Source organism: Cebidichthys violaceus, unplaced genomic scaffold (genome assembly GCF_023349555.1).
Source record: "Cebidichthys violaceus isolate CVI_PGR_0920_01 unplaced genomic scaffold, fCebVio1.0.p SCAF_10, whole genome shotgun sequence".
NCBI classification, from domain to species: Eukaryota; Metazoa; Chordata; class Actinopteri; order Perciformes; family Stichaeidae; genus Cebidichthys; species Cebidichthys violaceus.
The window spans coordinates 4,900,864-4,927,515 of record NW_027176263.1 but is presented as its reverse complement, the minus strand read 5'-3'; the positions used below and the strand labels follow the sequence as shown (position 1 = coordinate 4,927,515).

Here is a 26,652-nt window from a genome sequence, read left to right as displayed (position 1 = left end):
ATCACTTGAATGAAACTTATGGACATTTGCGTCGCATGTTTGTAATTTTCACGTTTTCCTGCAATATTTCAATCATGACTTTATGAGAATTTAACAGAGAGATTATTTCCGATGATGACCCCTCCAACAGAAAATAAAAGGTGCATTGGGGCAGGCTGAAGGCATAGCCATTGATCAGATATGAGGCATTTGCATCACTAATCCAGACGGTCCCTACCTAAAACTGCATGGAGGGTTATTCCCCAATAACCCCGTCTGACCCGTAGGACCCTTTCCTTTAGCACTGGCAGCCCTTTAGCAAACTTCTTGTGTGCAAATTAGGATTAAAGAAAAGTGATTTGGAGGGGATGGGAGGGGGGGGGGGACTTCTGAGGGATGTTTTTGGATTAAGATTTACAAAGGAATGACAAGTAAAGTTAGACAACAGCAGGATCCATCCTGTTGTTTTAGCATTTTTATACAAGACAAATGATCCCTTGAAGCGTCACCAAAAGTGCGTAGTCATGCCTATATGTTATTGTAACAAGTCGTTTCCCAAGAGCGAGGTGTCAGTAAACGTCCGCAATTGTCGTTCAACGTGAAAATAGCTTCCCTTCTGTCTCTTGCACACGTTTGGTCGCTTGAGCACGCTGAAATGTGCGTTGGAGCCGATGGAAATAAAACATGTAGCTACGCCTATATCAGTGAGACTATCTGAATCATCTCAAGTCTGAGACATCAGAAAGGCTGCAACAAGACAACAAGTCCTCAATGTTGCACAAGTCTGCAAGAATTGAAACTGCGTGACTGTCCGCAGTGATGAGTCTGAGCTCTGACTGGCAATGTGATCAACACCGAAGTGTTACATGCCACGAAGAGGATGGCCTGACAGCCAGCAGCCAATGGACAACAGCCTGATGTCACTGTTGGGGCATCACAGATCATCGGTGGTGGGACCGCTTACAGAATATTTGGACGGGACTCAGAGCGGCGGCTGCGATCTGGAGCAGACTGCAGCATGTCGTGCCAAAACCACCAATTGCAACAAGCAAATCGCATAACTGCTTTTATACAGAGCAAACGTGTCGCTCGTTTCTTTGACTTGCCATAAAGTCATTCACCAGCAGAGGGAGCCAGATCACAGCTCCTTCAAATGGTTGAAAGATGTGTTGATAACATACACTAAATCCTCTTTATTTAAAGAACCACAAGGAGGAAATTATCTTTTTGCTCACCCACTGCTGAGCAAATCAAGCTGTTTTAAGTGGTAAGTCTGCAAGACTGGACACATGAAGCTGCAAAACACTAAGCAGCGCCTGTACCAATAGAAGTATGTCCTTAAGGAACCCTTAAGAAATGTTCGAACAATATCTAGTTATTTTAAATATGTATGTTGGTGTTACAAGTGCAACAGCGTTAAATGTGGGTGAGACGGGCGAGTAACGCATGAAAAGCAGAGGTAGATCCCCATCAGAATAGGCATGCAGACAGGAGACAAGGCTGTCAATTAACAAGCGCAACATGTCCAAAAACAGGAGCGGCGAGATGAAGATAAAAGCATTTAAGAGATGTTTTAACCCCTGTTGAGCGTACTCATGCGATCAGTATAGAAAAGCACATTGTGTAGACGACACAGCTGTCTGTAAAGATCCCAAGTATTCCAATCATGTCTAACACCACGTCAGTATCCTGCACTATAGGAATGTGTTTAGAAGATACCCAATGAACACGTCTTTTTACATGATTAAGTTACACATTAGCTCATGCTTTTGGGACGTTTAACATATTAAATATATTTATAATATTGGATGTCACAGTGCATAGTTTGTCAACATAAGTTTCAATTATGACACAACCTTCATTTTCCATTTTAGAACTTAGCACCACGTTTCTATTATTTTTGACAGTGACCTGTGTTTTATTCTTTTTGTCAGACACGTAGCAAAGCACTTTGTTGCTTTTAAATTTAAAAGTTTAAAAGTTTTTATTTGTATAGTTAATATACCATATATCATTATCAGTAGCTGTTATTGTGGTATCCACAAGCCACTGATAAAGAATGTAACAGAAATATTATGATCATATATTTATTCAGTTTACGAATAAGGAATATTACAGACTTTCAACAAAAACAGCAAAACATATTTTGTCACAAGTAGAAAATTTGGTTTATTTACGGTACATACAGTGGGCAAAAATATTCTTTGAAAAAAAAAAAAAAAGTGCCATTTTTAAGGCATTCAAACTTCAAGAAGTTAACACTGTAAAAAAAAAAAAAAGTGTTACTCTGTAAAAGAGGAAGTGTGACAAATATCACATCATTATCATTGATGATGTAACAAGTTTGGAGCTTGTTTTAAAATGAAAATATTTGTTTGGTTACACAAATGTTAAATCACAGTAACCCTTTTTTTTTTTAAAGATTTGTTGAATGGTCCCTCTTTTTCATTATAAATAAGGGATTTTAATTTTTGAAGTGTTCCTTAAAAACAGACAGACACAAAACAACTGTCATTTGACAGAAAATTTAAGCCCCGATTTATTTCCATAACTTGCACTTTTATTTTTTTTCATCAGGTGTGCAACTCACATAAGGCAATTGGGCAAGAGTCCTGACACATGTTTCAATAATATATAATCACACAGCACAAAAGGTAAATCCTTCATTAGCCTTGTCTGAGGGAGACCTCTTCTCTGAGTGTATTTCAAATGAATACAAAATAAATGCAAATATATATCTCTTTTCAAGTTAAGACTGAGAAGTCTGGTTCTGTTTCAGTCTGAGGCAGCTTCACTACTCAACAAAGGTATACAAATTTACACCAGAGAGTTTCATCCTCATTAAGAACCCTCCCTTGTACAGTTGAAGACAGTGGGTGTGAAAATATCCCAAAGTATAACACATCTGTACTGTATTCACCCACTCAGGTATGATAAATAAGGGCAGTTCAATTGAGTGTTGACTGTCTTGGTGTTGGCCTTGAACACAGCAGCTTATTGATTTAGTAAGACTACTATCTTACCAAAAATAAAGACAACCTTAGCTTATAACAGACAGACAAAAATAAAGATGAAACTCCACTCCTTGTGGAATGAGAAAAAGCAGTACTGACTGAAGTTAGAGCGAAAGGCCCTCAGTATCGCCTGTAGAGAAACCTCACAGTTAAGAGTTTCAATAAAGCTTTCAAAGTGCCGAAGACTATTAATAAATAGCACATTAACAAATAAGATATACAGTAAATTATTCTGTAATCACTGCTTTTACACACTGCTCACACAGACTTCTTCTGGTTGTCCTACTGCTGCCAATGGAGACTTTTAATCCCAATTAGCAATTTTCATTCTCTTTGTGCCTGTTTTATATATTATGGTGAAAAGCTGTGCTTGCACATGTAGCCAGGTCACTGGCTGTGACTAATAGTTGGTGAGGACACTTCAAAACTTAAAAAGAGACCCACACATTTAAGGAAAGTCTACAACTCTCAAAAGCCAATATTAGTCTCAGGAGGAGGTTTATCTTATATTCAGAAGCATGGTAATCACCCCTAACCACCACTGAAATTCTGCTATACCTGTTGCTACGTTCTGTCTCGGTTCGACACATAGGTATCAGTTTCAGAGCTCGCGGCTAGTGTGACTCAGCCACTTTTGTTGCTGCCGTCACCCGTTCGCTGCATTCGCGCAGTGATAATTTCCTTCGACACCCTCTTGGGGTCCTTGGCCAAACCCAGGAAGCACATGGAGTCTATGAAGGCGGTGGTGAGGTTCAGCTTGCAGCCGAACTCACTCGTGGCGTAGTCGAAGGGGAATGTGTGGTGGTAGTTATGGAAGCCTTCCCCTGGAAACCAAAAATGAAAGACTTCAGTGTTTTTGCTGAATGTCAACAAGTTAATTGCATGAATGAAGATGTGCATGCAACAGTTATATGGTTAATTTAAACACATCACAGGACGGCAGCACAGGGACAAACAGCTATTGATAATGTTATGTGATGCTAAGTGAAGAGTGAATTAGGGACCTTTTTTTTGAAATTTAAAAAAGGCTGACTGACATGTAATGCAATTTACAAGCTACCAAAGAACAGGCTATCAGATTTGCTTAATTAGTCTTTTGTTGTCATTGCAACGCAGTTTAGTTGCCATTGTAACAACATGGGTGTTCCCACAGCCTTAAGAGATATGACACCAAAGAATCTCACGGGGCACCGCAGTAGAAAACATCTCATCAACAAGATTAAAATGATGAAGCCCACACAGGTAATACCCGAGTCTCTCCTACTCCATTTAATGAGAATACGCATTTACAACAGCTGCTCTGGGTGCGTAGGAAAACGAGAGTAACATGGAAAAAACAATTTAAAATGACACAACAGGTGAGATGGACTTTGTAACGTAATTGTTTCAAATACATTTTTTCCTCCATTGGCTCTCACAATTTAAAATGTAGTTTCATGCAATACAAAAACTAAAAAGCAATCGTTATTTCAATCTTGACAGATCAAATGTGGCGGACGATGATACATCTGGAAAGACTGCGTGGACATACTGTACAATTGAAAGCAAAGAAACGTCTGCCAGAATTGCGCATTCTTGTGTAATCACTAGTTAGCTTGTGAGTTTGATGCCGTTTTGCAGCTAACAATGCTTGTTGCTGTTTGCAGCATCACACCCCCACGGTGTCAGCCACCACAAATAAAGTCTTGACTTGTGGAACACAATGAAATAACCCAGTGTCCAACTGTAAACAAACATCTAAATACACAGCTCAACAGCTGACCACCTCTGAAGTTCAAAGCTTAAACTGGCAGAATGACAAAATAAACATCGACCACCAGATTAGCAAACTGTCCCACTACAGACGCCAGACTCAACCTGCTTTGAGGGAGCACACACTGGGGTTGACTTGACAAGATAAGCTTTCAACAAGGGATGTGAAGATCATGACAAAATACTTATGTAGTCACAACACAGTGACACATTACTGCAGGACAAATAATACATAATAATAAAAAAGGCTGTTTCCATACCTATGGCACTGAATGCAACCAGACGGTTTTCCCTCGGGTTGATGGTCTTGTCGTAAGGCCTGTTGCCCCAGATGTGTGCGGCGCTGTTGACCAGCCAGGTAGCATTGAGCATCACAGCGTATCTTAAGAGTCCAGGGACGAAGTATCCCACAGCCAAGGATTCCCCCCAGAAGTACCAGGGCACAAACATTGGCACGAAGAAGCAAAGTATCACCACAGACAGCTTGTAGTGGCTGAAAGAAAAAAGAAAAAAAAAAAAAAAAAAAAAAAAAAAAAAAAAAAAAACTGAATCTCACACGGATCCATTCCCACTCAATCTGAGACTACATTAAATAAAACAGATTCATAATGATGTAAATTGTCACTGAATCTTTTGGTCTCATAGCGGATGTCTGAACCCATGCCAGGCTAAAGGGTCCCATAAAGGACACAAATGTAATCCTACATTGTTATGAGGGAAATTATAAACAAGTCAAAATAATTAACCCCTTTGCCTGAGAGCAGAAGTGAAAATCTGGGACTGTGTCCAGAAAAGTAGATCTGTTGACAGTGGACACCACAGGGCCACGCTGTGATTTGATCCCTGGTCCAAAATGCATCCACTATCAGTAGATCATGGATATCAAGTGTTATCATGGTCAATATAACTCAGACAACTACATCCTGTACAGCTTGGGCCGAAGGGGAAATTACTTTGAATAACGAGATGCAAAATAAACCCTGCAAATACATTGAAGTGAGACATTCATACATCATACTTTGGGTAGCAAAGGTGTGACGGCCGAGGTGATGGATAGTGTTGTGTCAGCATTTTCACATTTCTTATTATTGAATCTTGTCTATGATACCACCCCCCAGTGGTTTCATTTCCATAACATCAATCACAATGTAGGCGCAACAACAAGATATTTGTGTCCACATGAAAAGTGCTGGCAGTTCAGCAGATAGGTTTGTATCAGCAAATTGCCCAATAATGTAGGTCATATTCATTTTTGCAGAGGAGTTCAAGAACAACCCGTCATCATTCCATTCCCCCCCCCCCCCCACCAAAAAAAAAAATGATTTCGCTAGTGAGAAATACTTGGACAGGAGACCACAAAAATGAAGTTCTGATAACATGTGGACTCTCATTTTAGTCTGTTGAGTCTGCATCTTTGAGCTCCCTTCAGAGAGACACACTTGACAAGAACAGCAGCAGCATAAAACAAAACAACTCTGGGTAATGTTTGCTCACCGTCTCTGAAACATAACCACTTTATCTGCCTTCAGGTCTGACAGCTCCAGTTTTTTCCCCTTTTCAATGACGTCGGGATGTTTGCGAACCATCAGCCAACCAATGTGGGCGAAGAAGAACCCCCGCGTGGCATTGTGGGGGTCTGCGTCCGTCTCCGAGTACTTGTGGTGGACACGGTGATCCCTTGCCCACTCATATATGTCATTCTGCTCACAAAGAGAGAGGATTACGTGAGGCACGCATAGATATGCATGAGACGTTCAGATAATCAGATTAAGGTCAGAGATAACAGTGGTAACAAAACAATAAATGCATAGCACTCAGATTGCACAATTTCACTGAAATCACCCTACCATTGCCACATGATTAAAATTAAGCATCGAAGCAGATTTAAGATTTCCTTCCGGTGTGTTTTATGATGATGTAGAAATGCTCTCCTTTCAATAATACTTAGTGTTTAAATGGGGTTTTTCTCCAATTGCCTGATTGACAAAATAATATCTACTCCTATTCCCTCATTAGAGAGCGTCATGTTTTCACAATCAACATCACACTTGTTGCACATTGGATCAAGAATGGCTTGTTGTGGTGTCACAGAATGTGTTAAACTCAGAAGATGAAGGGGAAAACAGCCTTTAAGTGTCAAACTAACGCACATCATTCTGCACAGTGAAGCTCAAACATCACAGTCAAGGGACAATAAGCAAAAAACACCTTTTTTGAGTTAAGGGAGAGTTAAAGATGAAGCAGCAGCTGCCAAGGAATACACATGGAAATAATGTGCTGCTGCAACAGCTAAATCCCCCTCCTCTGGGGGATCAAATAAGGCGTGTCATATATTTACATTTGTTCCTGTTTTACCTGAAAGGCCATGGAGTTGGCGAGAGCGAGGAAGACTCGCAGAGGAAAGGAGGCCTTGTAGGATCTGTGGCTCCATAATCTGTGTGCACCGGCAGTCACACCGAGAGCACTGATGAAGTAGCACACTGCAGCTGGAGGAAAGAGAGGTGGAAAGGAAAGACATCTTAGGGGAAACTGTCACCACTACACTGAGATTAAGTTCACACCCGTGAGAGCAGAAGTCACTAGGACACCATGTTCTTTCCATTACACCCGGGCCTCTTTGTTCAGAGAAAAAAGTCCTCTATGTGGGGAGATGATGGGGACAGCGGGAGCATGCAGGTCTGCCCTCACAGTTTTGTTGTTCTAAAACTGCTGAATGTGTTTCTATGTGAAGCCCAGACAAGACTACCCAGGATTTGAGACCCGGGGGCTTCTGACTGCCAAAGAACATTCTGTTGTGGTGCCACACAGCTCACAATGGGATGTCTATGGGAATGGTGATTGTGCATTGTCTTCCCCGGTGAAATAATATGCAGCTCAGCATTGCAAAGATAGGGGGGGAAATTATGCAGCCTGAGAGTGAAAACAAAGTTAAGACTGTTCAGGAATTCAAGTCATGCCTCAGGAGTCTACATATATGGGGGGCACACACTGTAAATATTCAGTTAACAGTTTGTCTTTTATCAGTGGAATTCAAATACTTCTAATTTGGGACAAGCAAAAACAAGCGCAACTATACAATACTTTACAATCAGCTACAGGTTTGAGCTCTCAAAGAAGGTTTTAACATACATCTGTAACATGCATTTGTAAAATGAAAATCACAAGGCCAGAGTGACTAATTCTCCATGCGACATAGACATATGCCCCCCCCCTCCCCCCCAGTCTGTATGTATTGTAGTTTGCAATGACAACACAACATCAGCACATTCTGTTCTCCAACTGTGGCCCACAGGGTGAAAAAAGAAACAATGCTGCACCACTCAGCCTGCTACAGTATAGTAAATACTTACTCCATGCGAGAGTTGCGACCGAAGCGGATGGAAGGAGAACCAGTCCGTAGAGAGCGGTGATATGAAGGAGGGACATCAGGATGATATTCCTCCACACCAGTGTCGTCGGTGGTTTGGGACCCTCTTTCTCTTTATAGCTGTCGTCAAAAACATCCTCCACTGTCGAGGTTTCTGCCACGGCACCCCCGATCTGTTGCTTGCCATCGTGATGATTCCTGGTTTCCGTTTCAGTCATTTTTTTCTGTAACGGTAGTGCGCAGCAGGATAAAAAAAAAAAAAAAAAAAAAAACAGGAGAGATGTTGCTCAGTTAAATGCGCACGGCGGGATGCAGAAACAGAGAGGATAGGAAGGTACGGCGGCTGGCTGGGTCCACGCAGCAGTGTGCGCGGTGAACGAGATATCGCACTAGTGGCGGAAAGCGTGGCACAATCTGGGGTGATGCGTCACTGCTGCGTTTTTTGGGTACGCCATGTGCCACCTAAACAGCTCATCACTCGTGTTTCACGATACAACCGTTACCACTTTCCAACGGTTGTGTGCCCCCATCTTATTAGTGCCCATATGCCTGATTACTGGTAGTTTAATTGACTAAAACTGCAGGCGTGAAAACAGGATGCCACTCCTCTTTCACTGCCCAGCGGTTTGGTGGCGCTTCTTCACATGGAAGTGGTAACGTTATGTCACCATTTGTTGAACCGGAATATGCCACTTTGCGCCCACATGTACCCTACCGTGTAGTCTAAAAACCCATGGTTGCCATGGTAATACCACTTGTGTGATACTAACGCCACCATTCCACACTTCCGGTGTAGCGGCTGGACGTTATAAGCTGCTACTGTTGCTAAGCTAGCGGGGCTAGCCGAATGGTGGGCGTGGCGTATTGGGCAGAGTTTGGCCGTTAACGTTCGCCGTATAACGCTTTTAACAAGTTAAATGAATTAATAAATGAACATTCCTACATGGAAGTCAAAGATGGTATACGACGTTCAACCCGGTCACACAGCAGTGGTGTGATGAGGAGATAAAAGTTACGGCAGCATGTCGTAAATGTTATCTTGGTGGTGGAAACGTATCCGGTCAAAGCACGACAGCGACACCACTATTCAAATACCACACTGGCAATTTGCGTATGACACTCTGTCTCTTCAGTAATGTCCGTTCAAATTAGTTTGACTTGCATGTCTGCTTGAGTAGAGTCTACTCACCGTGTAGAGAAAGGCACCAAAGCTGCAGGAGATCCGGTAAAGGTGAACAAATAAAGGCGAGTAACTGGTGCGTTGATCCCCGGTTACTGAAGTCGTCACTGCTCAGCTGAGGTCGTTTTAAAGCAACTGGTCGACGAGGAAATTTATGCCACAGGCTTTGAATACACCCTATTGGCTGTTTGCTTATGTTAACCACCCTCCGTTTTTTTTTTCACCATCAGAATGTCTCAAATATTGTAATTGCCTCATTGCCAAATCTATCAAATCGAACTCTTGATCTTAATATGGCTCTTTAATCTGATGAAACGTTGCAAGATGTTGTAAACACAGGTCAACTAATCTACCACCATTGTTATGTCATACAGCAAATGACTGTCTAACATTTGACCATCAAGACATTTGCATTGGTATGACTGTGCCCAGTAGCCCCAATTGGGATGTCACCCTGTACAGTGCAAAGGCACATTTGTTTTGCAAGCTTCAGTTAACAATGTCTAGTCTGAAATGGTTGTGAAACTCTGGTCAAATATATCCCAACTGTTGGTAGATACAATACAGTTTTCCAGTAGACTACATTGAAAAGATTCCCCTCAGATGTTGATATCAACTCGCAAAGAAAGAACATCTTACTGACAGTTTATAGAAGCCTTTGTGAAACTGATGTGATTATTATATGCATCAGACTTTTCACTTTTCTCAGGCATGTACTTTTGGTGGTGAATAAACCACAAATGTATTGTGATGAATTTTTTTTTTCTTTCCGAAATGTCTTTTCTAATTTTGGAAAGGTTAGCCAGAACAGAGGCAGAAGTGAGTAAAATATGAGAATAGAGAGCACATAGATGTATACCTCAGCACCCTGCCAGGGTTATTGGGGTAAAAAGGTGATTTCCCAGTCATCATCATACCATTACTTAACTCAAGAGATAAAGGAACTCCCTATCTAAAAGGCAAGGCCGGCTTATCCCAATCTATGACCACACATAAACGGTGGTAACCTCTTAGGAAACATTTTGTCCACTCATACTGTACACTCATGATGTTACTGACCTTTAGTGAACTAGAATGAATGGGGTGTCTCCTAAAAGGATGGCTCTGAAGAAGTTGTAATGGCACCATCTGCTGTACAAATACAGGTCCTACAAGGCAGACGAAGGGAAGTACTACAACCCACGACAGAAGGTGAACACAATAATATGGACATCTAACACAATATAATGAAATCCAATGTGATATCCCTGCAGTAAAAGTTAACTGTGTGAAGCATATAATGTATACACACTGTGTAGCAGATGCACTGGCTCAACTCTAATTGTCACCTTCCACCTTGTCCATCTGCTGTAGTAAAGCACTCTATTTTCTGATACTTTACACAGCAAAACATTAATCAGAAGATTTATGAAAAAAACTAACATTTGTTGCAGCCCTAAAAAAGTTTTAATCAAGCAAATAAGTGAAAACACCTGTGTGGGTGAACATGGGTGTAAGATAATTCATTATCATTGAGCATACATCATCGAGTTATTGAAGGGTTGGAGCCCGCCTCTGAACAAAAAGCATCCGCTACCTCTCAAAAAGAAGCACCACTTCACAATGAGGAGTATGTGGGAACATATCCACAGGCACAGCCAGAGTTGGAGAAAACGCCTCTCCTGTGAGTTTCCTCTGGGGGTCAGGGGCGCAACAGAGCTCCCTGAAGTTCCTCATAGCCTCCCCATCCGGTTTACAGGACACATAGACCAGCCTGCGGATAGCAGGTTGGTTTCGCAGAGCTCGGACCACTCTGTAGTGCAGTCCGGCTCGAGCGGGGTTCACCACAGCTGCGACAAGGCCTCCACCTGCGGAGCTCAGCCGGGACATAACGCCAGGAAGCGCCACCTCCGCCTTCCCACGGACAAACTCACAGTTCAGTACATCGTTGAGAGCTGCATTGTGTCGGGCATCTTCCACCGCCTGTTCTATGAGCTCTATACCAATGATTCTGTCCACTCTGGGGGATATGGTAATGCCAATGGCACCTGTCCCACAGCACACATCCAGGAGAGTACCACCAACTTTGGTTCTTCCTCCACCGTCCTCTGGGCTCGGGAAGCACAGGTGTCTCACTGTGCTGTACAGCACCTCAGCAGCAGCCTGGTTCACCTGGAAAAAGGCATCGGCAGAAATGCGGAATTTGTAGCCCAGCACCTGTGAATGACAAAACAAAAACAATAAAATAATACATAGACATACATGGATTTTGTGGTACCCGCTTTTCTTTGTCTATTATCAACACAAATTCAGTACTTCTAGGGTAATTTACATGTCGATGTCATGTTGAACAAAGGCTGTGAAAATAGTTGTATGATAGTATATGAGTTGAGTAAATTGTGTGACTAATAGACTAATAAACTAATGATCTGTACCAGAAAGCCTGCATTACAAACAGTGTATGGAGTCACAGGTATTTACCAGATAAGTAGGGTCTGTCTGAAAGATGCTATCACATTGCATTATGGGAACTGTAGGATACACTGTTTCTGGAAATTGATCCATATTGATGAATAAAATTCAGGATATCCTGGTCTTCAGTGGTGGAATGTAATAAGTACATTTACCCAAGTACTGTACTTAAGAACAATTTTGAGGTACATTTGAGTAGTTCCATTTAATGCTACTTTATACTTCTACAAATATTCATAGGGACATATTGCACTTTTTACTCCACTACTTTTATTTAAAATCTTTAGTTACATTCTGGATTTAGACTTTTCATTAAAAAATGTAATCAACTAACACATTATGATGTATTATTACAGGTTAAGTTACCTAGCATGACAACGTAATTAGACCCAACCATTATCCGTTGTAAACATTAGTAGATTCATACTTATAACCTAGTAATATATTCTGAAATGGGCCATTCTTTAATTAATGAATACTTTTACTTTTGGTACCTTAAGTATATTCCGATGCTAATATCTTTGTACTTTTATTTATCTGCAAAAAAGAAGAATTTTTACTTGTAACGGATTGTTTCTACACTGTAGAATTGCTAATTTAACTTGAGTGAAACATCTGAGTACTTCCTCCACCGCTGCTAGTCTGTGCTGCATATATTCACCAAACAATCTGGAACTATGTTATGTAAAGCCCCTCTCTGTAATTTTGCCCTGATGGTGTATATTACCTCCTCGTATATGTGTGGCTGACCGTGCAGGAGCTGGTAGGGGGATTCCTCATGACTGCAGCGAGTCATGCTGCTCTCCTGGAAAAACAGTGAGTCCAAATGACAGACTGATCCAGGCCCCAGCGTGAAGTATTCCACCAAGTCAGCCTGGTGGAGTGCCACCTCCTCTCGGGTGAGCGTCTGTGGATGAAAGTACACTATAGCCATGGTGTGGCCCTCTGCGTTGGTCCTCACCGTGATCTCTCTCCAGTGACCCCCAGTGTGGAACAGCAGGCAGGGCTCCAGGGACGAGAGGCGGATGAAGTCCTGATAACACCGGGCTACCAGTTTGTGCTTCTCCGGCATGTTGAGCAGGTGGTCCCCGTTGACGCAGACAATGTTTCCCTTCCTGCCTGTGCCCACGTAAAAACCGACTGTCTTTGCATTCCCATCCACTCCTCTGTTAACAGAAAACGTGGACTTGTTGCGGTAGCCATCCCTAACAGGCGATGGCAGAACAGGCAAGACAGGGAAGCTGAGTTTACTTCTGACAGGTGTTGATTGGGATTGGAAGTCACCTGTAAGATGCCTGGAGAGCTGAGAGAGTATCCTTTCCTGATGCTTTTGCTTGAGCTCAAGTTGCTGATCATAACTCAGCCTCCACAGAGGAGTGACCACATCAGCCAGCTTTTCCTCCCAGGACAGATGATCAGTAGAGGGAGGTTTCTTCTGACTTTTTCTCCACTGTTTCTTCGATGGTGCTTTCCTCTGGCCATCTGAGACAGTGTCATTAGATGAAAACAACAGACAGGGTTGCCTCACTGTGACGTTATACAGAATATTACGTTTGGCAAATATAACTGACCTGCTGTGTGAAGCTGCCAAAGCCATTTCGACTTTCAAAGAAGTAGCTGTAATGGCCGAGGGTTCTGCAAGTGTCAGCTAGTGTCGCAAAGACGACCAGAGCAGCTACATACATATATATATAAAATGAACACCACTGACTTTAAGTATCAGTCTTTTAAAACCTATCTTCAGTCGAGTGTATGAAGGGCATGCTGGCGGTTTCCATTCAACTGTTGCGACGTATTATTTTAGAGCCAGAGAGCTTCTCTACGTCATCTCCGTGCGTCCTGGGGCAAGTAAACATTTCCGCTGTGTCGCGATGGACTCAAACAAGGACGAAGCGGAGCGGTGCATTAAAATAGCACTAATTTCGGTCAGCAACAACCAGCCGGACAAAGCCAGGAAGTTTCTGGAGAAAGCGCAGCGCCTGTTTCCGACAGATAAAGCAAAAAGTACGTCGAATAATCGTCTGTTTTGGTGGAGATTTTATATCGTTTGGTGGGCCGCCGCTGTACAACCAAATCAGCTAACGTTAGCATAACTATCTTAGCGTTACACCAGCTGCTCCAAGCCGACACTGGTATTTGTAGTTTTTTTCAGCACCCCCACCCGCGAATTCTGCAACGTATTTGGTTACTTGATGTCTTAAATTGGTGCTTATTCGCAGGTCGCATTGACATCATTGGCGTCCTTGTTAGCCGTTACAGTGCTAGCCATTAGCTCGCTAAGCTAATGCATGATGTGATTATGATCAAGACTGAGGTGTTATCCTTGAATGATATGACTCCACCTTCTTTCCAGACTTATTGGAGTTGTTAGCGCAGAATGGAAAGCCTCCAGATGAGAATGGCGGTCCTGTGAACGGAGACGGACCCACGATGAGACACCGCGGCCACGGAGAGGAGCCCAATGTGTCCGCACAGGGGGCCACAGACTCGGGGAAACCATACACCGCAGATCAGCTGGACGCTGTCAGAAAGTCAGTGCACGTGTGAATCTGTTTTTTAGTAATAACGTTACTACAAACAACATAGTAGAGCTGACAAAATATAGAGACCACTACATGTTTTACTCGGTACCATATCAATCAATATAGTGACATTTATATATGGTGTAGGGGATGTGGTCTGTTATAAATATACAGTTATTACGGACAGTGTGTGATTAACAAGCAGTTAGAATCACTTATTTCCATGTCACTCAGCTGGAGCAGTCAAATGTATTAGTTTTAGTTCTGACTTTAGATGATTTTGATGTATTGCATTGATATGGGAACAATAAACCAATGTGATATTTCAGACGATGAGTAAAGTTCAATTTGATGATTTGGATTTTTTAATTAAAGAGATTTAAAAACAAGCATTTTCGTACCATTAGTGACATATTGTGGATATATTTCAAAGTGGCAAAATGAAGTGAGTTTATATTTTTGTTGGCTGACCGTTCACTGTGAGACTTTGAGAGCAATCCACATCTTCAGAAATACTCTTAAGAATGTACAGATTGAATAAAGTATCATGTGTTTTGTTCATACAATGAAAAGTGTTTGTTTGTGTCATTACTGTTACCATAATGAGGTATTTGATGTCACATTAATATCCCAGGAGATGTTTTTATATGTTGTGTTTCCATTTATTCCCTCTCATTCTGCTAACTGTTTCTGGTTGTTTTTGTTGTTGTTTTTTTACTGCAGGATTAAGAGCTGTAAAGATTATTACCAAACTCTCGGGGTGGAAAAGACGGCCTCTGAGGAGGACCTTAAAAAAGCTTACAGAAAGCTGGCTCTAAAATTTCACCCAGACAAAAATCACGCACCTGGAGCCACGGAGGCATTTAAAGGTTAATTAAAAAGTACTCTCCAGTGCTGTTCTATAGAAGACATGCAAATGTAACTTTTATGTAAATGTAACACATGTTTGTGTGTCTTTCAGCTATTGGTAATGCCTATGCTGTGCTGAGTAACACTGACAAACGAAGGCAGTATGACCAGTATGGAGAGGAGAGATCACACCCGACCAGGCAGAGACACCAACGTGATTTTGAAGCAGACATCTCACCCGAGGACCTCTTCAACATGTTCTTTGGTGGAGGCTTCCCATCAAGTAAGTAGAGGGCAGATGAATATAGGCTTAGTCAGGATGCTGTACTTTTGTGCTATGGAGGCCCAAGAGTATTTTAGTTTCCATGTTTGGAGAAACATGTTAACACACCTCAGCAACCCATTTGAGAGTAAACCAGGCTTCTCCACTGTGTTCTGCATAACCTGAGTGTTGATTATGACTAAACACACCTTTATTGTGCTATTATCTTGTCATTAATATGCTACTGTATGGGTTTTCTTCAATTCTTTTCAGGTAACGTACATGTTTACAGAAATGGAAGAATGCACTTTGCACACCATAATAGGCAAGAAAGACGAGAGCAACAGAGAGAGGTAAGTCCTGTATAATACCGTAATAACACGTGATACCAGCTGATGTACTGTATGCTCTGCAAACACTAATCAAATGTTTGTTTGTTTTTCTGTCTCTGGACAGGGAGGTCTGGCTCTGTTTATCCAGCTGATGCCCATCTTAATCCTCATCATTGTTTCTGCTCTTAGCCAGATGATGGTCACCCAGCCTCCCTACAGCCTTAGCTACCGCCCGTAAGTGTTTCCCCACTCGGAGAGCTTTCTGCGGCTGCGTAAAATGTTTCATCGGTCTCACTCTGTCATTATGTCTTCCCTACACATCAGGTCAGCTGGACATATTCACAAAAGGCATACATCAAACCTGAAGGTGCTTTTCTATGTGGGAGATCGCTTCAATGAAGAATATTCGGGGAATAATAACCTGAAGAATGTTGAGAGAAGCGTAGAAGAAGACTACATCTCCAACCTCAGAAACAACTGTTGGAAGGAGAAGCAGCAGAGTAAGTTTGCAGTAGAGCGGTACCCAACAATTATTGATTAATCTGCCAGGTATTTTCTCAATTAATCAGTTGAACTTCACAGTTCTGCAACTGTACAGTATGCCACCTTAATTTTAAGTTTGGTGTGTGTTTAGTTCATTGGTGAAATAAAATAACACTGTTGGAGTGAATTACAACGGCATACAAAAGGATTAACTTAACATACGTCATATTTTCGCTTTTTCTGAAACAGTGCTAAAATGCTTGTGTGTGTACGGAGATTGTTTTTCGTGGATGTCGCCTGAGATCTAGCGTGCTGACATGCTCTCTTGTACTTTCAGAGGAAGGCTTGCTGTACCGTGCTCGTTACTTTGGGGATTCTGAGTTGTACCAAAGGGCACAGAGGATGGGGACTCCCAGCTGTTCCAGACTATCTGAGATTCAGGTTATACTGGATGGCTAGAAACCACTTGTGCACATACGGGTAAGTGGCCACAACCATCACAGTGACCTTACAGTATAATGGCAACTGTATTTTTTTATTCTACAGGACAGGTCCCTGTATACATAGACAAACTGAAAGCAGCTACCCAATGCAGGTATTGTAGTGTTTAATGTGTTAACACCCCTCCTTAGAAGGACTTATATGAAACCAAGAATACAGAACTGCAAAAACTCCAATATTTACCTTTTTTTCCCCCACTATTTACACACTCTTCATTACAGTTTATAGTTTTCCAAAAGCATACCAAATGTTTTTGGATTGACTCCAAACTTTCGCGGCTGCTGTTTCCATTCATTTAAATTGAACTACTTGCCTCTAATATGAGATTCATTACAGCATTTATTCTGTTTTATTTTTGTTTGTTTACTTGTAGACACATGGTAACGCAGTTGCTAGCAGGGACTGACACCTGATATTTAAGAATCAGCTATGTTGTCTCAGATGTCCTGTTGGTGAACTTTACTGCACCAACAGGAAGGGTTTTTAAAACAGGTCCTGCACACAGCAGAATTACCATGAGATAGCAGAACTTTGACCGATGTTTAAAAATAATTAAAAAAAGCCATCAATAAAGGCAACTTAATAGTCACTTTGATGGATTATCTATCTTGAGCAAGGGTCAAGTCTCTGCAAGTTGGTTTTAATACTGAAATGAACAAAGACCTATGACTGCCTGGAAGGTGGGAAATACTTTTTATTTTTGTGAAACATATGTCTGATTTGAAAAAATGGTGCACAGCTATGCAAGGTTTGAAATTGCGTAAAACATGCAAAAATGTCAGTGTGCTCAATTTCTTCTTGCAGCTGTTTAACTGATACTGAGCATTGCACAAGTGGTAGTGATAATGAATGGTCTGTGTAGATGCTTTTTGGTTGTCTTTGCATGTAAAGAAATCTAATCAGAGTTTTTTGTTTTCCCGCAGGTTCGTCGGTACTTGAATCTAATTAGAAGAAATCGGTCGGAGCCCACTGAAATTGGAGCATATTTCTGCAGCAAACCAAGAGAATCAAAAATGCCTTACGTGCAGTGGGCAGCAGACCTCATCAGGGAACCTCTCTGCCACTTGGTGTAGATTGACTTCCTGTAGAACTGTGAGAGTTGAGTTTGAGTTGACTGCTGACATTTACTTACTCTAGTGTCTTCAGTATGGTGAGAGTCCGCTGGGCGTCACGGTGGAAAGTAAGAGCATAGTTGTCTATTTGAACGGTAAACAAAGCTGCTAAGATTAGCTTTCTCTGTCCCAGTCTTTTTTTGTTTTCCTTAAACATTTTGAGAAACCTCATGGCCTTCTCATAGACAAATGTCTGAGCCACTCACAAGGAAAGTGTGTAATTTTTATAGTTCTTAACCAATGTAAATATTAATTTTACTTTTAACAGTGCAGGGTTTATTGGCGTTAATATCATTTATTATAATGTTATTTTGTGGATTTGCTTGTAGCCTGTTGGATCATAAGTATTGAAAATCGTTGCACAAATAAAAGTAAACCATATTTATTAAATTAACATGCTAAAAATTGTATAAAAGTTTCTTTGAATTAAATTTGTCCAATGGTTAACTAGTGCATATTTTCTCTTTATAACAAGACTAAGAGTCTACAGCCATGCTAGTGGTCGAGCGACGCCGTACTTATGCACAGCGTTGCTTTAAGCTAAATGTGACGTTAGCTTTTAAACATGCTCATAATGACAATGCTAACTTGCTGATGCAGGTGTAATGGTTTTCATGATCACTATTAAAGTCCAGCGTGTGATAATTGTAACATTTGCTAAGAGCACTAAACACAAAGTACAGCTGAAGGTATTCATTCAGAAACCAAAGTATTGGACACATGTTTACCTGATAATGCAGAAGATGACAAGTCATTACAATTCTTTTGTGGGGGACGTGAACATGAGAACCAGATTTAATGGCACATCAACCAACAATTGTTAAGACATTTCACTTTAAACCTTAAATTTCACCTGACGATGGCACTACACGAAATGTTAATCACCAAAGATCATTAGGGTTCATCCTCTGGGAACCACGAGTATCTTTTAGTGCAGTCCATATAATTGTTGTTGAGATATTTCAGTCTGGACCAAAGTTGTGGACCAACAGGCTGATGTTGCCATCCCTAATGCCACAATGCTGGTTACACACTCACACACACACTCATTTCTTTTTATGACAAGTCATTGATTGCTTACAATTTAGAAATTCATTAAAAAATAATTTATTTGTTTATGTTCTTTATGTTAAAAATACAAAACACATGTTTCAGGTCATATTTGACTATCAATACACACGTTGTTCCTTTTAAGGGGGTGACTTTACATTTGTAGGAAAGAAACTGACCCATGTTCAGACATGAATCTTTACTGATTTAAGTCACCAGGGGAGCAGCTGCCATGAGTCATAAGTTGGTTCCAGGGAAAGCTTGATACGCTTGTAATACACTGGTAACTTAACTCACAACCACCCTGTTTGACATTTAACATGCATTAGAGCCATAAGATATTGTCTTAAAAAAAAGACAATGTTAACCCACCAGCCTCGTCCTTCAGTCAGCCTACATGTGAACTCACTTCAGCTAATCAGGGACAAGAGCGCTTGGTCAGCAGCACTCCTCAATCAGCAGCTCCCCTGAACAATACAGTTTCCTCTTGATGGCCCTAAAGCTCGTACTCAACCTCAGAGTGTCTTGGTGCCTTGCAGATGTCTCTGGCGACTTTCTACCCTTGAAGAGCTTCTGAACCTTTGGCCACAGTCCACTGGACTCGGGCCTCAGCGCCAGGGTCACGTGGAAGGTTGAGACCAGGGTGGCATCCACAGCTATTTGGTCCACGGTACATAGGGAGCCCTGGCCCCCCCTGTCCACACACAGGTCAATGAGCGCTCCCCTGAGGCCGCAAGGCTCACTGACAGCCAGGTGCAGCAGCTCTTGGCTGATATTGTACAGTAGATAGTCAGGTATGATGAGTTTGGAGCAGCCCAGGATGTTTGAGGCGTCGTTGAGACTTTGTGCCATTGTTGCTACGACCTCAGTAGCCAGGGCTTCCTCCAGGGGATAACAGAAGAAACTGCTGTCTGATTCTGACAGGGACATGTCTGCCACAGATCCTAAAACAAAAGAATACAGGTTAAAGTCTGACTTCACTAAAAGGAGGCCTCTGCCTCCTTTAACCCTTTTGTTCTTTGTCAGTTCATGCTCTCTCTAACAAGTTCAAGTCAACTGAAATAAAACTAAATTACATCTTTGAATGAACACAATGGAGTCTCTCCTCATACAAAAGCCTGCAACACTCACCGGTTTCACTTCTGCTCCACTGATGGTCAGCTGTGATCCTCTGATTGATCCCCTTCAGCTCCGTCAGCCTCTGCAGCAGACTGCCCCAGGACAGTCGCTTTGGCCCCCTGTCCTCTGCTGGAGAAGGAGGAAAGCTGCCGTCCAGGGAGTGATTGCAAGAAAAAGACATCTTTACAAATAAACTAAAAAGGATCCGATTGTAAAAAAGAATAAAAAATAAGTGCTATGGTATTCTCCAACAGTGGGTCCCCCCCAAAGCCAGACCAACTGGAAAACACACTCTGCAACAATGGAACAAAGCGTTATATACACAAGCCAGGATGCCCCGCCCTCTGTATTTATTAACCAATGAGGTTTCAGCTCACGTATTCTGCTCTCCATCCAGCCTGGTAACATTTTTGGTCCATTGGGTGAGGCAAAAGCTAAGCCTTCTGACCCTGCAGCCGCCCGACCCCCAACCAAACTTGAATTTCTAACTTGTTTTTCTACAATAGTTTGACTCGAATGTAAAATTAAACATCCAAACCGACAGACCAATCAGCACCCTTCGTTGAAATGATATTACGACACACCCTCTCAGTTTTGGGACAAAAGATATGATGAAAGAGCTGTGGAAAGATACAGTTCTGTCCATGGCAGCTTAAACTGACACGTATGTCTCGTGTTTTGTGTAGATGATCGGAAACGTGAGTGCTGACCTTTTATTTTTAAATCAATGCGTAGAGTCGCTTTATGAATCTCTCAAAGAGCGACTTTACGATCCCGACGCATACTCAATATAGCCCTTTTAGGTTGCAGACCAGTGAAGTTAGGGCCACAATATACTATTGTAATACTTGCTTATTTAGGGTAACTTTTCTGGACCTCCTGCTTAAAACCCCAAAGGTCAGAAGGATTTTTTTGTTAGAAGGGTAACCTCCTCGTAAATAACAAAAAAAGGATTAAGATCTACATTTCTGTGGAAAAGGTTGTAATAGGTCTATATTATTGAACACAGAATCAATACTTTTGTTAAATGTATGCTTCAGTTTATTTTATGTGGGAGAATATTTGTCATGATTTTCAAAAATCAGAATCAGAAAGATCAGAATAGGCAATCCGAAAGTTTTTGGATCAACTCCTTTTGACTCCTGACTTCAAACACATAGACCTACACACACACACACACACACACACACGCACACACACACACACACACACACACACACACACACACACACACACACACGTGGACCCTCCCTCAGCCCTTTAAAACAATCCTTTTGTCTTGCTCAGGATCGACATTAACATTATCATCATCAGTTGGTCAACGTGTTTACAGTATGTGTTTTTTTGTTTTTGCATTTGTGTGCTTTTTAAAAAATCAATAGTTCACACGGTCTCTTGTGGTCTTCTAACGCTGAATTATTGCTTTGTGTTTCAGGTCTGATAGAGATGAAAGTATACGGCATACTGTATGGACTTTAATGGGGCTCTGCAGGGGAAACGCAGGTTTAAAAAAATAAACGACTTACTGCCGCACACTATGGCTCAGCCCCAGTACCAATGAACACAAACTGGCTATACATTGGCGGATATATGACATCTAGAATATTTGTAGATGAAGTCAGGATTTTACTGTGTTAGTATTTTTACTCTAAGCTACATCGGGTGGAAACCATATAGGTGGAAAAGCAGGATTGCGTTTAGTCCTGTTGGGTCTGTCCTTCTTGGTGTAATACACTGCGTATGCAGATGGGGGCGCATTTGTACCACCTGTAAAACAGACAATGAAGAAGCTTTAATCAAAAAATCTGTGTGTGCATGACTGCATGTAAAATGTGTGTGCCTGAGTGCACCTTTTGTTGTGAGTGAATGTGCCTGAACACACGATCTCTGACATGCATCCGTCTACATACATACTTTGATAGTCACAACTGTGTTATTTATGCTTCTTTACTGTGTCACTGCATATGAATAGAAAAATGTGTCTTTTAACTATGCTTACACTATTTTGGGGCAAAACATTATTTGCATGATGTCATGGGGAAAAAAGTAAAATTGATAAGAGGAAATAGAGCTTGACAGGCATTGTGTTTTACAGTTCAAATAGACCTGAGAGAGCTGTTAGGCGAGCCAGCCTCGGGCTATGTAATTCATATATAATAAATCAGCTACCAAATGGATTCTCAAGAATGGATTTTTTTTTTTTTTTTTGGGAACAATTTGCTTTATTTGAGGTGCTCTGTAGTGCATCACGAAGAAAACCCTTTGCTTCCTACATTAAGAACTATTTGTTCCAGTAGTTGGTGTGAAAGGAACGGGAGCCATTATGAGGCACTTAAATGGAGAATGCAATATATTTACACCTGATTTAGCTCAGATACAGCCCTCTCCTCCAGACTCTTAAATATGCTCACATTGTTAATTAATTCAGGAGGGGGTAAAAGGGTCCCTGGATTGTGTTTGCCAGTCTGTAGCTATAGCAACAACATGCTGTTTGTTGGGTCCAAGCTGTAGTGTAATAATCTTGGTTGCCTAATGTTTTTATCATCGCTCATGACATGAAAAGTGGGGCGGCGTCGGCCACGCTGACAATATGAATCTAACAAAAGAAGAAATAAAGTATCATTACATCTCCGTGATAAATATTCCCGCATGTAGCATCTAATTCCTGTGTCATCTGAGCCCTGTGTGTTTATCTGGAAATCCTTCAGCTCTGAGTGCAGGACTCACTGCGTCACCTGAACTTGGAGCTTGTACAGCGTTCCATTTAGGTTTTGATTTATTGCTGGAGGAAGCAGAAACAGACCTGCACTCTCGAGGGAGGAAAGAGAAACTGTGATGTTTGGCGAGTTTTGCTGAGATGCACACTCCATAAAGCATTAAGGATTTACACACCAACTTCAATAGCCAACACTTTTTGGGATACTAGCGTAATGGAGAGTTATGACTTCATTTTTAGTTGACCTTGAATTAGAAATAATAATTGTGGGGGTTTTTTTGTTTTGTTTATGATCTAAGATAAAACCAACTGAAAAAGCCCTTTGACACGTAAACTGCCTTCCAAATCACATTCTATTTCTTTTTACTTTTAGTACATACTGCAGCTGCCTTTACAAAGTATGGACTGTTGCATGCAATATGCATTCAATTGGGACATATTAGTAATAACATGGAACCTTGAACTTTTTTTCTGCCGTGCAGAGAATTGTGGTTCAAAATTGCCAGAAAATCCTGCTGGCTTGCATACTGCAAAATACGACCAGTTGTAATAGGATATTGTGGTATTTTTGTTATACTGCATTTGACATACGTATTGGGACGTACTAAGTATTGTTCATACTAAATAGTATGGTAGTATGGGTATTGGAACGCACAGGTAGCCTTACCACCCCTTCTCTTTTTCTCCTCTCTTTTGATGAGTATCACTTCCTGGCTTTGGGCCAATAAACTTGCACATTGACAGAGAACCACTCTCCCACTCCATTGATTAGTGGAAAACAATAAAGGTGTGTAGGCTACTGCTGACGAAGATCATGTAGAATAACGGCAATTTAATTTTGCCATTTTGAAGGAAACTTAAATTCTATACTTTTTTTGAGAGCGTTTTAAAATAATGTTTCAGAGAAGGTTAGCAGGAGTGCAGTGGGATTTATATAAAAACAATAGGCCCTTCAGAAGCCATATTGACATGCCATTGCAGGGTCAACACAGGTGTAACTAATCACATTAATTATGGCTCTGTTCCATTTAGGTGAACTAGGCCCTGGTATTGTGCATGCTGGCTCACTGGAATCACTCAACTGGAGCAAATTTATTTGTATCAATCACATCTGTGTTTACCCTGCTATGACATGTCAAAATGGCTGCTGTGAAAAGTACAGAAGTACTTTATAAAACATTTAAATCAGGCCTTTTCATTGTTGTCATCGGTAGGACATGAGCACTAAATGCAAATATATTTAAGGTATTCCCTTGTTTCTCTTCTCTGACTAACGATTTGACATAAAACACCCAAAGGAACTGGATTATTTGCAGTTTCCAGTTTGTGTTATCAAGCCTTGTCATTGACATTGATTGAATGTCACACAGAAGCTGCATTGATAGGTGCAGGAGTGAGAATGTTGATGCAAATATGATGAACCACATGACATCAGACAGAGAAAAGGATCCTGATCATTATTTATAAGTACTCTTACCGTGACTTGTCCCTGAGTGAAGCTATCTCTCATTTTAGAACCATGTGCATTATTTAGCAATGCTGCCAATGTTTTGCTTTTTGTGTTTGGTTTGGAATTAAACAAGACTTGTAGGGCTATTGTGGTAGGGCCATTGTGCCTGCTCTTTGAATCTTCAAGTATTCTGGATATCATTCATATGTTTATCATATTTTACGAGACTAATGTTAAATGTGCGTTGTAGTTTCTATTATTTTACGTTAAAGGAATAGTTCGACATTTAGGTTTTTTTTTACAGAGAGTTAGATGAGAAGATTAATACCACTATTTGTAAGATGAATATGAAGTTAGCGCTAGCAGCCAGTTGGCTTAGTTTAGCACAAAGACTGGAAATAGGAGCAAACAACTAGTCTCTCTCTGTGCAACATAATCTACCAACACCTGAAAAGATTAACCCATGTTGATCTATATGACTTGTACAGTAGCTATTTCTCAGGGTTCCTAAACATGAAATACAAAGCAACAACTTTATAATCTCAGCACCGTCCACCATTGACTTAGACTCAACGAGTGGCCCATGGCTACCAAGCATTATCTTATTTCTAAGCATGCAAGGCGCCTGTTCTTGATGACAGTAGCCACCATCTTTTCTCATTGAGCATCATCTGATCTTTACATTTCTTGCCAACACAATTAGATTCCCTGTCTTTGCTTCACAAAGCATCAGACCTGGGGGCAACAACACTCACATGACTGACAGGAACGTATTTTCCCTAGCTTTTATAAGGGGATTACCTGAAACCCCCTATGGCTCGGTGACTCTAGGATTACCCAGCCCTTTTTTCTTTAACTTGCTCCAATAAATGAGATGCACATTGTTGGCCTGCCATGTTCCGTCTGCCCTCCTCTCTCTGGATGCCTGCTCTGTGACTGTCACATCACATCTGTCTGTGGATTCACGACCGAGCCTGTGCCTAACTCCCAGTGCAGCTGCATCAAGGTTTTCCACTAATATGTGCCTTAAAGCACGCGTAATGTTAATCACAAGGCCATTTTGCTTAATTTAACTCATTGCTTTTAGTTTGATTAATGTCACTGAGGATGAAGCAGGCTGATTGCAGCAGCTGTAGAGCGACATGTTAGAATGCATCAGTATAAACGTCACTATGATATTAGTTTATAGCAGAGAGTACAAACTGGGGACAGTTCAGTTCAAACCAACTAACTGCATTATGCAGATTTGTTGTTTGCACACACACTAATCTGAGTGCATAGCTGTGTTGTAGAAAATGAGCGTCACACTTGCGAAATGTATCGCATACATGTACATGGATTAAAACACTGATTTTATCACGTCACAATCTTTGCATTGTGTTCAACTTCAACAACTTCCCCTCGCTTTATCTTTGCTCCTACATTTGATTGCTTTCAGCTGAGAGATTAGATGACGCCCTGTTTCCTGCATGCACGCCTTTATTAAGAGGGCCTCAAAGACACTCTCTCCAGGATGAAATAAAGATGCCATCAGTTAATCCAGCATTTCAATTACAAGCTGTGATTTACTGTGTCTCTCTGAGGACTGACTGAGACTGTAGCAGGGAGAGATACAGCAGGCAGGGCAGATACAGTCAGATACCATACCGTGGCACTATACAAAAAACCCTGCTTTGTGTTGTCTCTTTGTCAATCCAAGTAACAATTCTGAGGCAGAGCGGCAGTACAGACTTCACTTGTCCAGTTTTATGAGGTCTTGCTCTACAATTCAGCTACATGTGTCGCTGTTACAGTGGCAGTTAGGGCAAACGTTTATCAAGTTATTCTCTCTTCATGCAGGGGTGGACATACTGCAATAAAATGTAGCCTAATGCAATTAACAATCTAACAATTTTAGTTTATTCCAGACCACCGGTTCACAGTAACATCCCACGTCAATACAATAGTCCTGCTAATTAATTTGTGCATCATTAAAGGTTCAATTTCTGTGAAGATGTTGTGATAGAGATGTTGATTTAGCTCATTAATAACATTGTATTTAGGTGTTCTACTTCCAAGGCCCTGGTATTATGACACAGGCTCCTTGTCACGGCTTACTGGGACAGAGCCCTCGTTAATGTTATTAGTTGCACCTGTGCTTTTCCTGCTACAACGAATCGAAAACGTCTGCTGGGAAAAGGACTATTTCAGAGGCCATTCATAAAACAAGGATTTTTAACTGGTCTGACCTCATCAAAAGAGTCCAGGACTGTGAATTATACACTTCAAACATAAAGCTCATTAGATAAAGTTACAATCTATACTATGAAGCTACATGTCCACAAAACAACACAAAAATGTTTCTAAAATATTGTTTTGTGTTTGCTAAAACTATGTTTGTTGAAGTAAATTTGGACACTTTGTACTTTAAAATGACATCACCAGTTGGTAAAATAACTTGTAATGATTTGTAAATCAGATTTGCAGCTCTGATAGATGCCAACAATTTAATCTGTCAGTAGACTGATTGAGTA

At 41.2% G+C, this 26,652-nt stretch overlaps 4 protein-coding genes across 5 annotated transcripts; 1 reads left to right on the top strand and 3 right to left on the bottom strand.

Moving 5' to 3' along the window:
- Positions 1-2,123: 2,123 nt before the first annotated feature.
- Positions 2,124-9,432, bottom strand: scdb (stearoyl-CoA desaturase b). Its single transcript, XM_068721788.1, has 6 exons — positions 9,302-9,432; positions 8,096-8,336; positions 7,101-7,231; positions 6,240-6,445; positions 5,006-5,238; positions 2,124-3,817 (listed from the first exon to the last, which is right to left on the bottom strand). The coding sequence occupies exons 2-6, from the start codon at positions 8,328-8,330 to the stop codon at positions 3,618-3,620; spliced, it is 1,005 nt and encodes a 334-aa protein (XP_068577889.1). The 5' UTR covers positions 8,331-8,336; positions 9,302-9,432; the 3' UTR covers positions 2,124-3,617.
- A 1,104-nt stretch (positions 9,433-10,536) lies between these two features.
- On the bottom strand, positions 10,537-13,590 carry trmt2b (tRNA methyltransferase 2 homolog B). 2 transcript variants are annotated; one of them, XM_068721763.1, is made up of 2 exons: positions 12,705-13,590; positions 10,537-11,488 (listed from the first exon to the last, which is right to left on the bottom strand). In XM_068721763.1, the coding sequence occupies exons 1-2, from the start codon at positions 13,338-13,340 to the stop codon at positions 10,865-10,867; spliced, it is 1,260 nt and encodes a 419-aa protein (XP_068577864.1). In that variant the 5' UTR covers positions 13,341-13,590; the 3' UTR covers positions 10,537-10,864. The 2 variants fall into 2 exon arrangements, with proteins under 2 accessions (XP_068577864.1, XP_068577854.1); XM_068721753.1 differs by having other exon boundaries at positions 12,471-13,589.
- dnajb12a (DnaJ heat shock protein family (Hsp40) member B12a) lies at positions 13,588-18,251 on the top strand. The gene is made up of 9 exons (XM_068721776.1): positions 13,588-13,747; positions 14,097-14,274; positions 14,989-15,134; positions 15,227-15,397; positions 15,650-15,729; positions 15,833-15,942; positions 16,033-16,208; positions 16,529-16,671; positions 17,616-18,251. The coding sequence occupies exons 1-8, from the start codon at positions 13,615-13,617 to the stop codon at positions 16,648-16,650; spliced, it is 1,116 nt and encodes a 371-aa protein (XP_068577877.1). The 5' UTR covers positions 13,588-13,614; the 3' UTR covers positions 16,651-16,671; positions 17,616-18,251.
- Positions 18,252-18,932: 681 nt separating this feature from the next.
- Positions 18,933-20,242, bottom strand: LOC137877463 (DNA damage-inducible transcript 4 protein-like). The gene is made up of 2 exons (XM_068717404.1): positions 19,986-20,242; positions 18,933-19,798 (listed from the first exon to the last, which is right to left on the bottom strand). Exons 1-2 carry the CDS (start codon positions 20,152-20,154, stop codon positions 19,293-19,295), a joined length of 675 nt encoding a protein of 224 aa, XP_068573505.1. The 5' UTR covers positions 20,155-20,242; the 3' UTR covers positions 18,933-19,292.
- Between the last annotated feature and the right edge of the window lie 6,410 nt (positions 20,243-26,652).

Bases quoted from the DNA above. Each gene is read 5' to 3' on its own strand.
- LOC137877463 (XM_068717404.1), bottom strand. From the start codon at position 20,154: ATGTCTTTTTCTTGCAATCACTCCCTGGACGGCAGCTTTCCTCCTTCT. The intron at 19,799-19,985 runs GTGAGTGTTGCA...CTTTTGTTTTAG, and splicing joins GTGGAGCAGAAGTGAAACCG to GATCTGTGGCAGACATGTCC.
- scdb (XM_068721788.1), bottom strand. From the start codon at position 8,330: ATGACTGAAACGGAAACCAGGAATCATCACGATGGCAAGCAACAGATC. The intron at 6,446-7,100 runs GTAAAACAGGAA...CTTTGTGAGCAG, and splicing joins CCAACTCCATGGCCTTTCAG to AATGACATATATGAGTGGGC. The intron at 3,818-5,005 runs GTATGGAAACAG...TTTGGTTTCCAG, and splicing joins GGTTGCATTCAGTGCCATAG to GGGAAGGCTTCCATAACTAC.
- trmt2b (XM_068721753.1), bottom strand. From the start codon at position 13,340: ATGGCTTTGGCAGCTTCACACAGCAGGTCAGTTATATTTGCCAAACGT. The intron at 11,489-12,470 runs GTAATATACACC...TGTCATTCACAG, and splicing joins AGCCACACATATACGAGGAG to GTGCTGGGCTACAAATTCCG.
- dnajb12a (XM_068721776.1), top strand. From the start codon at position 13,615: ATGGACTCAAACAAGGACGAAGCGGAGCGGTGCATTAAAATAGCACTA. The intron at 15,943-16,032 runs GTAAGTGTTTCC...CCTACACATCAG, and splicing joins TACAGCCTTAGCTACCGCCC to GTCAGCTGGACATATTCACA. The intron at 16,209-16,528 runs GTAAGTTTGCAG...TTGTACTTTCAG, and splicing joins TTGGAAGGAGAAGCAGCAGA to AGGAAGGCTTGCTGTACCGT.